This window comes from Micrasema longulum, unplaced genomic scaffold, assembly GCF_059751315.1.
Source record: "Micrasema longulum isolate JH-2025_06_02 unplaced genomic scaffold, ASM5975131v1 h1tg000390l, whole genome shotgun sequence".
In the NCBI taxonomy this organism is placed as follows: Eukaryota; Metazoa; Arthropoda; class Insecta; order Trichoptera; family Brachycentridae; genus Micrasema; species Micrasema longulum.
This window is the reverse complement of record NW_028277591.1, coordinates 159,159-177,552: the sequence shown is the minus strand read 5'-3', so window position 1 is coordinate 177,552 and position 18,394 is coordinate 159,159. Positions and strand designations below refer to the sequence as shown.

General features: G+C 31.2%; 1 protein-coding gene across 3 annotated transcripts; it reads left to right on the top strand.

Annotated features, from left to right (window-relative positions):
- Positions 1-807: 807 nt before the first annotated feature.
- On the top strand, positions 808-18,394 carry LOC148281953 (cilia- and flagella-associated protein 184-like). Of its 3 annotated transcripts, none has more exons than XM_088225843.1 (10): positions 967-1,043; positions 2,619-2,659; positions 5,190-5,319; positions 6,799-6,944; positions 8,776-8,895; positions 12,943-13,089; positions 14,490-14,691; positions 15,599-15,747; positions 16,367-16,498; positions 18,039-18,394. In XM_088225843.1, exons 1-10 carry the CDS (start codon positions 1,016-1,018, stop codon positions 18,213-18,215), a joined length of 1,272 nt encoding a protein of 423 aa, XP_088081969.1. In that variant the 5' UTR covers positions 967-1,015; the 3' UTR covers positions 18,216-18,394. The 3 variants fall into 3 exon arrangements, with proteins under 3 accessions (XP_088081970.1, XP_088081969.1, XP_088081968.1); XM_088225842.1 differs by having other exon boundaries at positions 15,599-15,789; XM_088225844.1 differs by lacking the exon at positions 6,799-6,944 and having other exon boundaries at positions 808-1,043.

Sequence of the window (18,394 nt, the reverse complement as noted above, 5' to 3'; positions counted from 1 at the left end):
GTTCGAAGATTTCTTCGCCATCGATCTTCTTCGATACGGATCTTCATCCCACACTGTGGCAATGGCGGAAAATGGATGTAAAGGCGTAGTTTGGCTCAAAGCCTTATTATTTGTTGATATTATATATTTTAAATGTATTGTTTACCATTATTTTATTGCCGTTGTTTGTTTTTGGTTTATCGGTGGTCCGCCTCGTGGTAAAGCAGTCAGCGCGTTTGCCTTCCACGCAAGAGGTCTCGGGTTCGATTCCCGACACGATTGACATGAAATATTTATTTAAAAAGATGTTTTGACTCTTAAAATATTTCATAGTCTCCTGGACTGGCACCTGAAGCGTAAGACTGATCATCTTAAAAGGAAAGAGAAAGAAAATTATGATGATGTTGATGTTGATGTTTGTCTTTGCTACATATTTTATGTTATTTTTGTTCAGTTTCTTGTACATTATGTTTCTTCGTATAACTGTTGTAATTGGCTTAGACAGTATATTTTATTAATAAATTACATCAGAGAAAGAGGATACTCGAGAAAGGGGAATTTGAAAGTCTAGGTATTTACATGGTATATGAACTATCATTTGGCTCGTCAACTTCACGAAAATCAAAAATGGAAGAAACGAAGAAATATCCGTTCAAACCTAGGTAGAATAGTGAATGTTATAGCGCGTAAAGTGCGCTCTTAATCCAGCCAATGACAGGTCATAAACTTCTCTAAAATGTTTTCCGTCTCTGTTGTCATACGTTAGTTAAATTGGTGTTTTTTTTAGTTGCTATTGAGCCCATTGAAGTATTAGAAGTAATTGATCGACGATTGTGCCAAAACAGTTGATAATGATAATATAGCCACATGACACATCAAAATATATGAGTTTACCCTACGAGCTTAAGAAAGCTTAGATGCCGTACGGTCCAAAAGACTTTTTTGAAAAAATGTATTTAAATTGAATTTCTTATTTTATTTAGATGCACAAGAAGGCACAAAGGAAATCAACACTAAAGATGAAGAAAATATAGAAATGGAATTCGATGAAGACTTAGACGAAGGTATTTAGTTATTAATTTATGTACAATAATCGAAGTTACAACAAATATAAAAATTCAAGATACAAAAAAAGTACAACTCTTCTGTTCACCCATTACTCCAGTATGGGATTATTTTGTGGGAAGGATCGAATAGCATTACGAACTTCTGAAAAGTAGTACAAATAACAATTTTAAAGTAGGGGCAAGTGGTGTAAATTTGTGCATAATTTAGGTATGTTAAATTTCAAAACCGTATTCTGAAAAAAATAAAAAAAGCATTTTATTTTAAAATTTAACTGATACTATCGAATGAATAATGTGCGACGAGTCCTGTACAATACGGTAGGTAACCACAAAATGCAGTAAATACGAAATAATGACAACAATAAAATAAGGTTTGACAATACGCGAACGTTGATTCAAAACGAACACACAAATGCATATTATATGCACCTACATAATATATAAAAAAGAATAACAGAAATAATTTTAATAATCATAGAAGAATAACAGAAATAATAATAAATAAAAGAATAAATCAGAAGTATAACAAACACATGCTTAAAAAAAAACGCTTTCAACTACTTACATACATGTAATATTCGAAAAGTAAATCCTCATTTTATTATGTGGTAAAAAAGTAGCAAAATTTGTGTTCATGATATAAGTATTTAATACTTATAGCATAAAAACATACTTTTTTTGCAAATAAATTCAATTCTTGTGAATTGAATTTTATTTACAGAAAAAAAATATTATTCACTTGATCGAAGAAAACAATTTGACAAAATTTAACGCTCGCAAATCTTAAAGATTTCTTATTAATTTAAAATAACCAAAATGTCATGCTCAACAATTCCAGCAAAATTACTTGAATAAAGGCTTTGAAAATTTCAAATGCCTCCCTACAGAAATAATGCAAATTAATAAAAGATATAAAAAATTCATCATGGAATTGATGAAACACTTTGCGAAAAAACAACTAAAATGTACATAAAGGACAAATGAAATATGATATTGTTTTATATTATGCAAATACTTATCGTAATCGTATTAATAATTTAGCGTAGCGTGTTTTGCGAATGCTAAGACGCACCCCAATTTTCGGTTGAATTTTCAGAGGAAAAAAGTGCGTCTTATGGTCCAAAAAATACGGTAAGTCCCTCTCCTAAGGATATGAGCTTGGCTCTGTTGCGGGGAGAAAGAGCATAAAAAAATTACATGCATAATATTTCAATAACATGCAACTTAACTATAATAAAAGTACCTTCATAATTGAATTTACCCAATAAATAAAAATTGTTTCAGCATTTGCTTTGTGAAATAACACATTTTTTGTTGTAATATAATATTTGTATCAGTTGAGTCGTAAGATACAAAACAAGAAATACGACATTAGGATTTTTAAAACTTTTATTTGAATAAACGCCTTGTAGGTTTTTAGATGTTTTACATAAATAAATATAAAGACACAAAAGTAGCAAAAAACAAAAATTTATTAAGAAGAATAAGAAAAATATAGAACCATCTTTACAAATTAGTAAAATATATTGGTTAGTTTATATTTTACTTGAAATCAAATATTTATTATTTTAGGTCAACGAAATGACGAGCAAGGTGGTGAAACAGATGAGGAGGTTAGTTTTTTTAATTTGTTGTGAAATGTGTAGAATTTATCGGATCCAGTAATTAATATTTATTGAAAATTTTTAGTTTTTTAAATTATGACGAAATAGAGAACATGAAAAGGAATATAAAAGTTGAGACTCGGGCAAAGACACTCATTTGTCATAGCTCCAAAACTCTTCAATGCATTTCATAAGGACAGTGTGAAAGAGATTAATTATTTGAATTTGTTAAGATTTAATTTTTCGTTGTTATTGTATCATAGACTTAAGAATAGTCCAGAATGAGCGTAGAATCATATTTAAATACATAGGAATGTGTCCGAAATCCCCTTACTATGCCCTACTTTCACCGCACGCATTCGTGATGTCACCGCGTTATGTTGCACGATGGGAAAAAAATAATTATAACACAAATGTAAGGTAAAAAAACCAATCTGTTTATTTCTCTAAAATTTTATTGTGCACACGGAAATATTGATTGACACAACAGAGTACATAAGCAAAGGGTCATTTAATAAGAGTAATTGAATTAATGAACTTAAAATATAAAACCATTTTTTTTTCATAAAACGGATATTTTTGGATCATAATATATAATATTTGATGTTTTAAAGATAATATTGCTCAAATGTCCACCACAGAGTTGTTTTATCCGAGGTCCAATTTTCATTAGTCATTAGATGAGCAAAGTAGGGTAAAAAAATTACTACCCTGGCATCACTAACAAAATGTCCATTTTGTTTTCTTCGACAATCTGACAGATGGATAAATAATTCAATTTTTAAGTAATGCTTTTGTTACATACGCATTCGTTTGCTAATTACACACGAAATGTGATTGCATCCTGTTTCTTTAAGATCCTAGTAGTATTTCTGTACTTTCTGTACTTCTGTAAAAGGACACAACACGGCATAGTTCAAATCAGGAGTTGCGTACTGAGCGACGTCTACAAAGAAACTAATGGGTCAAAACGTAAAACTACTCATTTATGAGAAGTTTGGTCGCCTTCTGTTTGATGCTCGTATGCGGTTTCCGGACTATCCCTAATTCTATGATCCAGTAATTAATATTAATTGAAAAATTTTAGTTTTTTAATTTGTGACAAAATGGAGAACATGAAAGAGAATATAAAAGTTAAGACTCGAGCAAGTCTTGGACTCGGGCAAAGACATTTATTTGTCATAGCTCCAAAACTATTCAATGCATTTCATAAGGCCATTGGAAAAGAGATGAATTATTTGAATTTGTTTATGCCAAAAATTTATACCCTCACTCATTCCATGCTTTTGTGGGGTTTTTTTTTGTGTTTGTAACTTATGTAAAATGCAAAGAAAAATGTATAATAAATAAAAATAAAAGAGTTTAGGCTTTAACATGTATAATTATGGCCTGTTTAAGTGGTTACTTTACACATGGTGTAACATTTATCATTTAGCCTATGTTTGAACGTCCGCATTTCTTGAATTCTTCCGTCTTTTGATGTTGGCGAAGTTGAGCTGAAGCTTTTAGCTGAAACTGCTGAAACTTTTATTGATACAAGTAAGGCGGCCTCCGTGGTGTAGTGGTCAAGACGCTTGACTCACGCTCGGAAGGTTCCGGGTTCGATTCCCGGTGAGAGCACAAAAATTAAAAATGTGATTTTTCTCAAGCCTGGGTGCTCTGTGATGTAATTCGCCACTGTAATTAGGCCTCCTGGCCTGTTGTGGTGCAAAAAAAAAAATGAAAAAAAAAAAAGATTCATCTAACTGAATTATTTCACTTACAAGGGACTAGGCAACGGCTGAAAATATAATGATCCTTAAGATAAAAATAACTTTATTTAATTTACTTTCATATAATTTTGAATTCTCTATCCTTACCTCTGTTTTGTATAAATACATTAAACTCCTGAATAATGATACCAGTCTCGAAGATGTCGCGAAAGCGATGAAACCGGTCACTGAATATCCCAAATTTGTGGATGAAAGTATCACTCGTCTTTTATTTATTTAATAAAAAAATCTACTGTATTGATTTTTCACGTTCAAATAATGACCTTTTTTTTTAAGGAAATTATCTATTTTGGTTCCACTGCATTTTAGTAAAATAAAATTCAGCGCCACAACATATTTAGCAGTTATTTATTATAGTATATATGGTAAAGTTGGTTGATTTGGGTATAACTATACACGTGATATTATTTTTATTATTTCTGATCATATATAAATAGTATTTAGTTTGTCTTTAATTTCTCAAGGTCAGTGTTTATTATTATGTACCGATTACCTATATATTGAGTGCTTCCTTTATTAAAAACCTCATTGCACGCCCCTGGTGAAAAGGCTTTTTATAGGCTTGCCTACGTCACTGATCCTCAGCTTTGCTGACTTTGCAGGTCTCGTCTGTCTTGTCTGGCACCTATTTTAAGGCATCCACTTGTTTCAATGGCACATTTAACTTACAGAAATGTTGTATCTTGTTTCCAAAATAAACAAATAAAAAATAAGGTAGTAGGTACACATAATTCCTTTAAAATAATCATTGCCTTAATTTAATCTAGGAATTCCTAGAAACTGAATCTCAGAAGAGTCCCACAGAAGACGAAACGAGAGAAATTCAAAGACGGATCCTGGAACAGTATGCAACAAAAGACGAAATTGAATTGTCATCGGATCTGATTGTCGATAAAGGTATGATAAAAATAATCGATGAAAGGGAAAAATTAAAGAAACATTTAGTAACAAAAATGAGGTTTAATAACCTCACTTTTAAAACAAGAATTTATCTTTAGTAATTTTAACAACATATCAGATGCAAGCAGTGGTTTGTTTTAAAGGTAATCTACATAAAATTGTCATTAATTTGAACCTGCAAATAAGTACAAACTTATTTAAGTAATATTAATATAAATGGCTGTTTTTTTGAGGTTTTGTGAAAATCAATTTAAACTACAATTAAAAGTAACTACGCGATATACATCGCTTTATTGTACACACTTGTATGAAAGATTATTGAAAAATACCACAATGACATTCACAAGATATTTCCATTATGATTGAAATGTCAACACTGAGTACTGGTCGATTTAAAAAAAATGAATAGTGCCAAAAACGGCTACTTTAACCACCACGTTTCCTATGTGATCCATAATATGTCAACGGTATCCGATCAAAGAAAAATAGTCCTTCGGAAATAATGTTTGGAATACTAGTTTTCAAATAGAGAATCTTTAAATGATATTTATAATCTGTAAGCTTGTTTTAGTACTAAAAAACCTGACCGGGTTAAAGATATAAGATATAGTGTTCTTTTTTGTATGGAAGAATAAGCTTAGGTGATCGGCTAGTTTCATCGTTCGATGAGAACGGGCTGGGCGCTGGGCGCACTTCCTAGATATATTTTTGTGGTAATTTATTAACGGTGGTGGTGATTGTAATAAAAAACAATTATTGTATTTATTTTCCCATAAACAAAGTTACTATGAAACCTGATTCTCGAAAGTCGAATATAATTATAAGCCGTGAATAATCGCTTATTTTGACGATTCGCCTCTGAAACATACGAAAATTTCTCCCCAAAACAAGAATCCTGGCAACTCAAAACAATCTGTATCATAAAGGACTTAAGATGTTTTGCCAAAAGAGGTAAGGGATGCTGGGTCTAAAGCATTGTTTCGTGGGATGGCGATGACTTTTGTTAAAAACAAACATTCATGTGGATAAAGTGTCATCGGAAAGCGTCTTGATTTTATAACAATGTTTTGTTTTTTTTTTCCTACATATATATTTTGTTTATTTAGTTAAGGAATTTTTCAATTCAATTCAATTCCATTCAATTCAATTTAATTCATTCATTTTAAATAATACATACATTATAAAATAAAATTTTAAACATACATATTATAAAAAGACAAAAAATATAAAAAGAGACTCTTGTCAAAATAGAAGAAAAATCCTACTTCGAAAAGAAAGATAATTATTTCGAGGAGGAATATAAATTTTTGTCATTTTTCAAGATTTTAATAACAACATTACATTATTTGATTTTTATTTTACCGAATTCCCACGAAGATTTTAGTTTTGCACAAACACGTTATTTTTTGTATGCTGCGCTCGCTTATAGCTACCGTATTTTGTGCTGAAACAAAAATAAACTATTTATCTTTTCAGAAATGGATACAGTTTCTGAAGCCAGTTCATTTGATAGAGAAACATTAATTTTAAGGCACAAAGAACTTACAAAAGAAAAGAACCAACTAAGTCTTAAAAATTCGCTTCTTCTAAGGAAACTTGGCGAATACTACAGAAAGAAAAAAGTAAGAAATGTTTCTACTGGCCTGTTCATTATTACTTGAATTTTCAAATAAACAAACAAGCTGCGTGATATCCGACAAACTATAGCGCATTTCACACATATCGTCTTAATCCACTCAGCACGGTTTAATTCAATAAAGAAATATATGAATACCGATAAAAAATGTGAAATGGACTTAGAAAAACTAATTGTATTTTCACAACCAATATGGGTGAAGAAATGTTTTCATACATAACTTTTAAAATAAAATAGTTTAAAATTATGTCTTCTCAAAACACATGTTTGGCCTTCACAGATGTGACGTCAAGATTCGCAGCGATGTTACATTTAAATTTAAGCAGTCACAAATAAAGTTTTAAAAAAATACCCGAATTTTGACGTATAAGGGGCGTGGTCAATACAATGAACCGTTTTCGTGGGAATTTATAATTATAATTTTTTAAAATATTTTTATGCTACTTAGTACAAACAAAAAGTTTATTACTTGATTTAAAAAAAATACGTGCATTTTCCCGGTTTTTCAAATATCGTTTTATTTTTTGAGTTAATTTTATCAATGTACGGTATGCTTTTATAAATAAAAAAAGATGTATTAGAAAAATGGTAAACACTGATTACCAAGCAACATGTAGGTCAATTTTCAACGGGTATTTATCTAATCAAACTTTGTCTTTTTGTAAAATCAAGAGCTTCATAATATTTCTGTAAACAGAAAAATTTCTTTTACAAAAAAATCATTTATCTAAAGGGGAGCCCATATGCATGACTAAAATATTTCATAAACTTTAAAAAATAACAATAAAATAATAACAATAAAAATAAACGAACTCAATTGTATCAAGTTTTTGGCTGGTGTTAAAAGTGTTCCGAATAAATAAAGGTTACTAAAGTATAAATTAATATTTAGAAGATGCAACGGAGTCAATTGAAATATATTTAATGTAAACTGTTGTAATATGAATTGGGTTGTAGTCCCGTGGCTAACTAGTGTCTCGGACTCACGGATCAAAGGTCCGTAGTTCGAATCCCACTCTTGATTCCAATTTTCCAATAGTGAGTTATTTACAACTCGTTAAAAATGGCCCCCAAAATGAAATATTTGGGTACATTATAAGAATGCAAATATTTACTTTAAAAAAATACATAATTTAAGCACCAAGCACCGGTATATCTTTATCCGTTTTATTTTAATTTTCTTGAATTTTAATTTAAATTTTTAATCCCATAGTCTACAAAATATTATTTACATGGATGGCTGAAATTATTCCTCATAGCATGAATTGCCAAAAAAAAAGAAAAATCATTCCTTTATTTTCATTTTCTGTTGGTTAGACTGTAAGTAAACACCAGTCCGCCATTTAACAATGGATATCTTTCTTTTTTTGTATTTATAACTATTATGTTATGATTAAATTAGGTTTTTATTATTATTACCAGCGTAGATTTATTTTTTATTTATATTTGTAAAAATATTTATTCAGCGAGTGCTCACAGGTAAAATTATTCCTGCCAAAGAAAATCGAGTGGAGATTAATCGGCCTCATTATGCACCGGTTATTGCGTTCACCAGGGATCAAATAAATTAATCTAATAAAAAATACATTATGATGCAAAAAATATCAATCTACCCCGTGGTATTTTATCGTACTGTGTGGATTTTTGATATGGTGTTAAATGAGCCAATGTTAAATATCTACCATTTTTGGAACGTTCGAATGACTCTTAATGCCATTAACGTGTTTAAATATTTATCGCTAATTAAAAAAAAATGTGGTGCACTTATGACCTATTAACTATTTTGATTTGAAAATGTATAATTTTGTTAATTTTAGATAATTCCACTTCCTAATTTGGACACGAACCTAGATCCTGAATACGTGGAAAAAAAATATCACGATTTGCTTCGCGATTTCGATATTGCCAAATTGAACTTTGAAAGAAAAGAAAATATGGTAAGTTTGAATCAAATTTCACTAAATAATGCGCAAAGAGACAGACAAGTTATAAAAATCATACATGTACTGATGGCCGTTTGCTCACCACATTCCGCACATCGCATTTGAGAATTTAAAAAGAAACGCAGTCTGGCTGTTCTTCATACATACGCAGTCCCGTATTTTTTCCCTAGATTATGGCGCTAGAGCAACGTTTTTAAAAAATAATAAATATATATTGATTGATTTTCTGTTTATTTTGTAGAAATCCATATTTTACCAAATATAAAAATTATTAAATCTTGTTATATAAGAAATCAAACACTGATTTGAGTCTACAACACTTTATTTTATTTTTACAAATATAAAAATAAAAACTTCGTGACAATTGTTTCGCCTTGTTAGGGCATTTTCAAACGAATGTGAGGATTATATGGATTGAATGTCCTTATATAGTTATATAATTCAAGGTACTTAAGTAGAAAATAAAAATAATCCTATGAACTATGGCATGTACATGTACATTAATCATAATTGAGGGAAAAACCAATGGTTAAGGGCGAGGCTAAGTGTTTAATAGGTAATGGGGAGTTTAGGTGTTTATATTTGAATTTCGGGAAAAATATAAAAAAGTAAGTATTTTTGACTTACAAGTATGAATTGTGAGATAATTAATGAAGCTTTATAGTTTTGTTAATTTAAATAATTGATGTCGAAAAAATATCAATAATATTATAATAGGGTGCTGTTTATTTTAATTTTAAAACATGATTGAAATATTATGAGAAAATTTAAATAAACATAAATGTATAACACTTATTTGTTTATAAATTTTTATAAACCACTTAATTTTTTTTAATTACACTTCGACCGGTTTCGAGGTTACTACCTCATCGTCAGAAATTTAACTAACTTATAATTACACGCGTTTCTATTTATATCATAAAATATTGTATTAAAGATAAAATAAATCATAATGGGAATAATTTTAAAGGAGGACGAAGTGTAATTTAAAAAAAATAAGTGGTTTATACAAATTTATAAACAAATAAGTGTAAAATGTCATACCACAAAGAAAAAAATGTTTTTGATAACAATAATATAAATGTATTATTTTACAATATTTCTATTTTTAAGAATTTCTTATAAAAATATATAAACGCAATTGTAGCATGATTCATCTATTAATTACGCGTCATATAAGCGTGTACAAAAAGGAACAAAGTGAAGAATAACAGTCTATTTAAATATGTTTGTTTACTAGTGGTGAAGATATTTGGTTGGTTTGTTCATTTATTATTTTAAAATTAGGATTATTTAGATATTTATTAATTTCCAATTGTTCGAGTATATTAAGTTTACACCCTTTGTTTTCAACGTGTAATGGAATTGGTTTATTTGAGATATGAATTTTATGATTATTTTCAATTAAGTGATTGGCAAATTGAGAATCTTGTTTTTTTTATTTTCAAAGCAGTGTTTGATTTCTTGTATTATAAGTTTAAATATATATCACTGTCTCTATCGTTTTTTTTGTTGGTAAATGGTTTATTATGGGAACTAAAATCGTCAAAAAACCCTTAAAAGCGCCAAGTTTTATTGGCTGTCTTCGGACGTACGGTGTTTATACACCTTACATCCGAAGTCCGGTGTTTATACATTTATATGTGGTAACTATTTTTGCAAAGCGGAAAAAGTACCGATACAGAAAAACTTTCACAATTAAATTATACAATAGAGATTCTGATACTCTTTAAAAAAAACACTCAATACGGGCAGCCAAACGTCGATTTTAGTTAGGCAAAATTAGCCCAACCTGCAATTGTCTTCTTCGCACAATATCGGGGAGGCATTTGCGAGAAAGTGACACAACTACACTTTTAATTCATTTATTTATTTATTTATATACGACATTTCTGCCATTTACATATATGTGGTATAAAGAGTGCTTAAAAATAAAAATATAAAAAAATCGAGTATGAAATATTAATATACTCGTACTGTACAGCTTACTCACCACATACCGCACACCGCATCTGAGGACATAAGTCTCCTTGGCGGTGCCCACATACACGGAAAAGTTGCTCGTTGAGAAACGAGAAAAGCTGCCCGAAGGAGCTCTCTGAAATCTGGTAGCCTTAGCATCTTTGTGCTGAAAGAAAGTAATCTAGAAGTACATAATATGTACTTCATTGGATTGAGAAGAGAGGGAAGTGAATTCTTCACTGGCTGGGATTAAATTGATTGGAAATGATCAATTCGCCGAAATGAATACAAAACTTTTTGAAAGCATTGAAATTCTTTTTAGAAGCCACCAGATCTGTATATCCGACAGGACCTATAACAGGGCCACGGATAGTAGCGAGAAGCTCCATTCGGTAATCATAGAGAAGGGGAACACATTATAAATTACTTAAAATACATATATATATTTTAAAGAAATTATACAATAACAAAATACATTATTCAATCAAATTATAACTATTCCAACCCAATCTCCTGAAGATGATTTGCTCTTTTTGATAAAAATATATTGATCAATTATTTTTTTAAGTTAGGCAGAGATAAACTAAATATATCAAAATATGATGCATATTCATTCCCGGTATTCTGTAATCTAACAATAGGTGAGTTATATTGAGCGACCGTTCGAGAATTTTGACAATAAAATATTGTAGATGTTTTGCTTAACCTAGACGGAAAAATGGAGTCAATGTGAAAAATCTCAAGTCCACAAAAACGTAGAGATAATATTGACTCCATATTTATGTTTAATTTACTGAATGGCTTAACTGATGTTCCATCGTTACTGGAACAAGTGGCATTTAATGTTCCAATCCGCCGTTTGCTAAATAATAATGTGCCGTTCCTCGATCAACACAGCATAAACTATGGCAGCAAGCAAACCAGATATCTTAAATAACCCTTTTATTTTTTTATTTATTTACAATTTTAAAAAACCCGTTAGGGTTACATTAGAAATTTAATATTGTCTAGTCATTTTATGTCTCGTCTAGTCTTATTAGTTCAGTCATCATGTGCTTTTTCAGATTGATTTTAAATTTGTCTCCAGTAAAAGTTTTCAAGTAGTAAGGTAGGTCGTTGTAGTGTTTAAGTCCATTATTTAGTATTTTTGACTGTCCTGTGTTTGTCTTTGCTTTTTCAATATGATAGTGTTGTTGATGTCTGGTGTTATATTTGTGTGTGTCAGCATTTTTGACTAATATTATGTCGTCGTCTTGTATGTTTCCCAGTGTTATTTTGAGAACAATTTTTAAGGTCTCAATTTTAGTCAAGTAGTTTATGTCAAACTGGTGTGTTTTTTTGTACAGTTCAGTCGTAGAGGTCAGGTAGGGTAGGTTGTATGTTAGTTTAAGTTTGTCAAACAAATAAATAAATAAATATGTTAAAAAAACAATATTCAAATACTGAGGTAGGTATAATAAAAAAGAGATGATGCTTGATAGAATCTATGTTTGAAAAAATCTATTTTCTAAAAAATGAGGGTTGTCGCGTCATTACCATGCAAAACGCGTAGTAGAGTAAAATAGACAAATTGACAAACGGTGAGAACACAAAAATTATATCTGATTTTTCTCAAGCCTGGATATTCTGTGATGTAATTCACCACTGTAATTGGGCCTCCTGGCCTGTTGTGGTGCAAAAATAAAATGAAATAAACTGCCTATGCCAATATTCAAAGCCTTATCTTGCACCTTTTTACGCTGCTTCATATTTAGGTACTGACTACGTGTTAAATTCCGGAACCTAAGTTGAATGGAACACATTACGTGAGCTTAGTGTAGCATCTAGTCTATACGCATATATCCAATGTGTTCGAATGATATTCATAAAAACCCTCAGCCACCGCCTATCCTTTTAAGCCTCCTCCTTGGGATTCACGGCCGTTCGAACGCTATTTAATTGAGTTTTTCTGGGCCGTATTTCAATTGCATATTTGACAGGGTTTGATTTATGTACTGTATTTAAGCTGCAATAAAAAATACTGTTTTTTTTAAAACAATTAACAAGTTAATTCAATTGTATTTACATTTATATTTTTAGATTGAAGAAGAACTAGACAGAAACAGGGCAGTTTTGCAGGAAAAACGGAAAACTTTCGCTGAAAATTTCTATGATTTTCAGATCTTGGAGAAATCAACGTCATTAAATTTGAAATTTGCTACACGTGAAGGGTTTATATCAAATGAAGTAATGATTCCAATTATTTTACAAACTTTTTTAAAATTATCTGTTTTTATAATTACATTTTGCTCTCATATGCACGCTGTGATTGTGAATTAAAAGCTACCCGTAAACTAGAATCAATTAGTATTAGAGTGAGATTCTGGAAAGGCTGGCCTTAGACTTATGATCCGTGATTTGCTTGCAGCACTACCACGGAACCACGACCGGATTTACTTACCATTTTTTAATGTTTTCATTATAAAAAATTATGTTCTATGTTCATTTTCATTGAATTATTTATTTATTCTTAATTTCAATAGTCGGCCTCGTGATGTAATGATCGGCGCGTTTGCCAACCATGCGAGAGGTTTTGGGTTCGATTCCCGACATGGTTGATATGAAATATTTATTTAAAAGGGTGATTTCACACAAGAATATTTTATAGTCCCGGTACCTTATAGACTGGTACCTAAAGCGTAAGTTTGATCATCTTTTTTTCATGAAACAAAAATGATCAAGATATGCCGCGATTGGTGTACCATTGCAGTGCCCTTTGCTCCATTAGGTGCGGAAAAGGAATGATGATGAGGAGTCTTAATTAACCAATATATTTCATTGATATAACAGAGATGATGCTGTTGAAAATATATACAGTCTAGTCATTTCTATAAAGCTCTATAGCTTATGATCTGTCATTGGTTGGTTTAAATTATCACCATACACAAGAAATAACTTATTGAATTTTGGAGATCCTCATTACTTTTTACTCTGTTTTTAGTACGTTTTGTTAACGATGTGTTTTACTGTACATTTATATGTCTTTTACTCTGATGTTTTTTTTTACGTATTTTGATATAATTTTTGATATTTTTATTTTCTGTATTTTTTTTATATGTCTTTTACTACGTTTGTTACTATTTATTAAAGTATGTTTTTAATTACATTTTACCTGTTTGTTTTATTGTATTCATCACTATTTTTATATTTAGACTGTCTAAGAACGGGTAAATAACACCCTACTTAGACAGTCAAAGCAACTTTGTATAAATGTGCAATTTTATGTTTACGGTATTATGATAAATAAATAAAAATAACATTCACCACTATCAAAAGTTGACTTAGTATGTTTTAGAAAGTGTAAGCATAAAAAAAAATTAGCAACATCTACTGCTTAAAAAGATAAATCTTACAGTACATTGACCTGAAATATTTGTATCGGATTGGTTTTCCAAGATAGACAAGGTCGAGACTTTTTTTATAAACAAGCCTATTTCAAACATACGATTATAATGATAATGCTTTAGAAATGTTTATATCCATATTGACGAAATTTTCCTTCTCGCAAAACAAATGTATCGAATATTGATACAAATACACGAATTTTGACAATATTTTTATGAGTTTAAAAATGACTTTTCTTTAAGATTGTAGATAAGTCTATCGCTCGTCAGTCTAGAAAGGTTGCAGAGGTAGCTGCCATCAGGTTCAAATATATAATGTGTAGAAACATCATGGACAGCGTGATGAGCCAACTGGAGGAAGTGGAGCGGCTTGAGGAAGGCCTTCAAGTTAAGGACTATGAGAAGCTTCAGCAAGATAACGAGGACTATTTGAAGAAATTGGAAGGTAGGAGATAACTTAATGATGCCATCTGAAACGCTTTAGGAAAGTAAAGTACCTACACATAGACAACTTGGAAAAACCGTAAGTTTTTCAACTTAACTTTAACTTTGCAGGATATCCCAACAACGATATAGACATCACACTGACAGAAGAAACTGACAATCACAATCCATAACACGAAGACACCATAACACTACCGTATCAATCTTGACTTTTCACCAAAGCCAACGGGTTGAAGGTGCACAATGTATTACAGAGCCATCTCCATGCAATATATACGAAAGTTGATTAAATAAATTAAATTATAAATTGTATATACTGACCCCTATTCTATTTCGTCTATTATGATAAAGTTTTTTTAATTATTTTTTGACGTAGACTTCTGGCCTTGTATGCATTTCAACAATGCCCCAAAAGTTCTATAGATTCCTGGTAGATTATTTGTCTGACCCCTGTCAACCACTGAACTACAGAGATCATGACCTCATTGTCATCCAAAAAAATATTTTCATCCAGTTGTTTTTTGAGTTTTGAGAATAGCTGGTAGTCACCGAGGAGGCTGGGTTAGGTGAATATAAGAATCATTTAACTAATTTAAACCTATCTTCGTGAATAGCAGCCATTGATACTAACGCCTTGCATGCTGGAGCATTGTTCTGATGAAACAGCGCCTTGCAGCTTTTTGCCGTGGTCAGTGGCCTGTTGTAACTAGATCATTAAAGATTTCAACTAGTAGATCGATAGCATATTAGGATAAATAATGCAAAAATATCAGATCGACTAGTCAACTCGAAGCAGGTCAGGGGTGGGGTATATCAACCAACCATAGGCATCATATTTTAAAAAATGTAAAGACATCTTTCAAAACGTCTGTTGAAAAGATGATTTAATTTTTTTTATTTATATTTAGATCGAGACGAAGATTTGAAAAAACAAAGAAACATCTGTGCCCAATACCACGAGATGATAGCTCATGTAAAGGAAGAAATCAACTGTGAGTCGGAAAAATGCACTGAGGCGGAAGAAGCTTTAGCTCAAATTGAAATGGAATGTAACGAGGTACATTTTTTAAAAAAAACCGTTACGAAATGGAAAGGACGGGTAGGTTTATATACATAGATTTAATTGAGAGTTGGTCCCAACAAAGACAATTAGTTCGAAGTTGGAACAAGGTAACTTGCGTACCAATGCTGAATTTGCTGTGGGAAATTATAAAACCAGCATCGGATTATTTTCCCACTGTCAAGGATCCTCAGAACAGTGAAAAAAATCTCATTGAACGGTACTGTAGATGTGTTCCTACAGCAAAGGAAAGCATTTAAAAAGCAAGCGGTGTTGTCACCCCTGACTCGCGATGACACACTTGCCATCTTCGCCTAGATTATGCCAGATTTATATCTTTGTAAACTTTTAAAAAATTTAAGATTGTTTAGATTAAGATTTATTATATAATATTTACTCATTAATGTAAATCGGTTACGGCTTCCATAAGCCTAGGGATTGGCTGTATCTGTCTACTTTAGAGATCCCTTATTCCCTAGGTCTAAACGTCCGACGCTAACAGGTCGTTAGCAATTCATCCCTGAAAACAGTTTAGGAGCTGGAAGTCTACGAAGGCTTACATTTAAAAAAAAATCAATTCATTACATGAGAATTCATTTTCAAGAGTTACTTTCAGGCAAGAGCAAGGTTTGGCAGAGAAAAGGAAAAACTCAAAGCACTGCAGCAAAAGCTTATTGAAGAAAAGGAACTCTCTGGTTTATTAGCGTACCCAAAACTTCATCTTGACTTTGTGAAGACGTCCAAAATGGTACGTATGCAATATGACAATCTGCCTTGTGATCTAGCGGTCAGTTCGTTTACGTACCTAGGTACCATACTTGAGGTTTTGGTTTCGAATCGACGGGTTGACAAGAAACATTTTTTGGAAAAATTGCAAAAAAGACCTGAAAACAATGAAGATCCTAACACAGGAACAATTTATTCCTACGCGGGTTCGCCCAAAAATATCTAGACATGGAAAATTGACCAAGAGCTAGAAGAAGGCGGACTTTTAAAAATAAACACTCATAAACAGCTTTCTTGCCCACCACAGCATTTGAGGGCATAAGTCTCCTTGGCGGTGTCCACATACACGGATTGCTCGTTGCCAAATAAGCAAAGATGCCCAAAAGAGCTCTCTGTAATCTGGTAGCCATGGCATTTTTGTGCTGAATAACGGTTATCCAGAAGTACATACTAGACACTTCATTGGATTGTATAAAATATAGATGTGAATTAAAATCTCTTTAATAAAAAAGAGACTGGGATTAAATTGATTGGATATGATTAATTCGCCGAAATGATTACAAAACCTTGTGAATTTTTTTTTGTAAGTCATCAGATCTATATATAGATATCCGGTAGGGCCAATAACAGGGCCACGGATAATAGCGAGAAGCTCCATTTGGTAATTATAGAAAAGTCGGATTATTAATATTTATAAACATCCATATCTGTTTATTTTTACCATATCTGTTGGAAGAACCATATGGTCATATCAAATAAAAAATATACAAAAAGCATAATGTTAAGTGTCCTCGGCACGGGTTACCTCAGGAGGGAACATTATTTTAATTATTAACAAATTAAAATAATGTAAAAAAAAACATATTTATATATATATATACACGGTTTTTTAGGGCCAAACCGCGAAACTTCACAGGAACATTCGTCATGGTAAGCTTTTAAAAAAATCCAATTTTTTTTTTCCAAAAAGTCATTTAAAAAAAAAAGTATTCTTAAACTGTAGTATATCCTTAATTTCTCGGACAAGCAGTCCTTCCACAAGCCCCTACCCCTCTCCTACCCAGCCGCTTCCCTTGTCCGCGTCTGGTGCGTATCAAATACGTTTTTATCGCATTTTTTTTTTGTCGGGGATGGGTAGGGGTTTGCAAAAGGGATGCTAGTCCGAGAAATTAAATATTTACTCCATTTTGAGATCATAAAAAAAAATCTTAAATGACCGTTTGAAAATTTTTTATTGGGGTTTTTTTTAAAGCTTACCATGAGGAATGCTCCTCTGAAGTTTCGTGGTCTGGCCCTGAAAAACCGTGTATAATAATATCTATTCATATTGTCGGCGGAAATTGTAAATGCTTTAAGGGACAAACCATAAATTATAATTTATTTTTTTTGGTTAAAATTTATGTTTCCGATAATTTTTTATGACATTTACTTTTCAAGTATCAAAAAATTCGGTATAGTTTTACTACATTTTTCTCTCTCTTGTACAATGTACAATTTACAATTTGTCCCTTACAGTGTTTAAAGTTAATGCCGATGACATTACTGGTTATATTTTTTTGCAGATTGAAACTTTTCAAGAAAAGCAAAAACAACTACAAAAAGACATTTGCTTACAAAAGAAAAATATAAAAAAGAGGTCACGGGCGGAAAAGAATATGACGAATACAGAACAGCAACTAAAAACTAAACCTAGGCTACACAGATCCGTTAATCTTGCTGCTTCCTACTGTCGTTGTTAAATACAGGTTGATTTAAAAAAATACTAAAATTAATTGACTGAATCCATAATTTTACTATTATACTCGCAAAACGCATTAAAACACAGTTTTTCATGCATTTAAGTCCGTCATCGTGCTATTTATGCCATGCAAATTTTATTTTTAATTAAATTTATTTGATTGTATGAACGTAATACCTA

Coding starts and splice junctions, on each gene's coding strand:
- LOC148281953 (XM_088225842.1), top strand. CDS start 1,016: ATGGAATTCGATGAAGACTTAGACGAAG. Junction 14,692..15,598: donor CTATTTGAAGAAATTGGAAG/GTAGGAGATAAC, acceptor ATTTATATTTAG/ATCGAGACGAAGATTTGAAA. Junction 16,499..18,038: donor TTGTGAAGACGTCCAAAATG/GTACGTATGCAA, acceptor ATTTTTTTGCAG/ATTGAAACTTTTCAAGAAAA.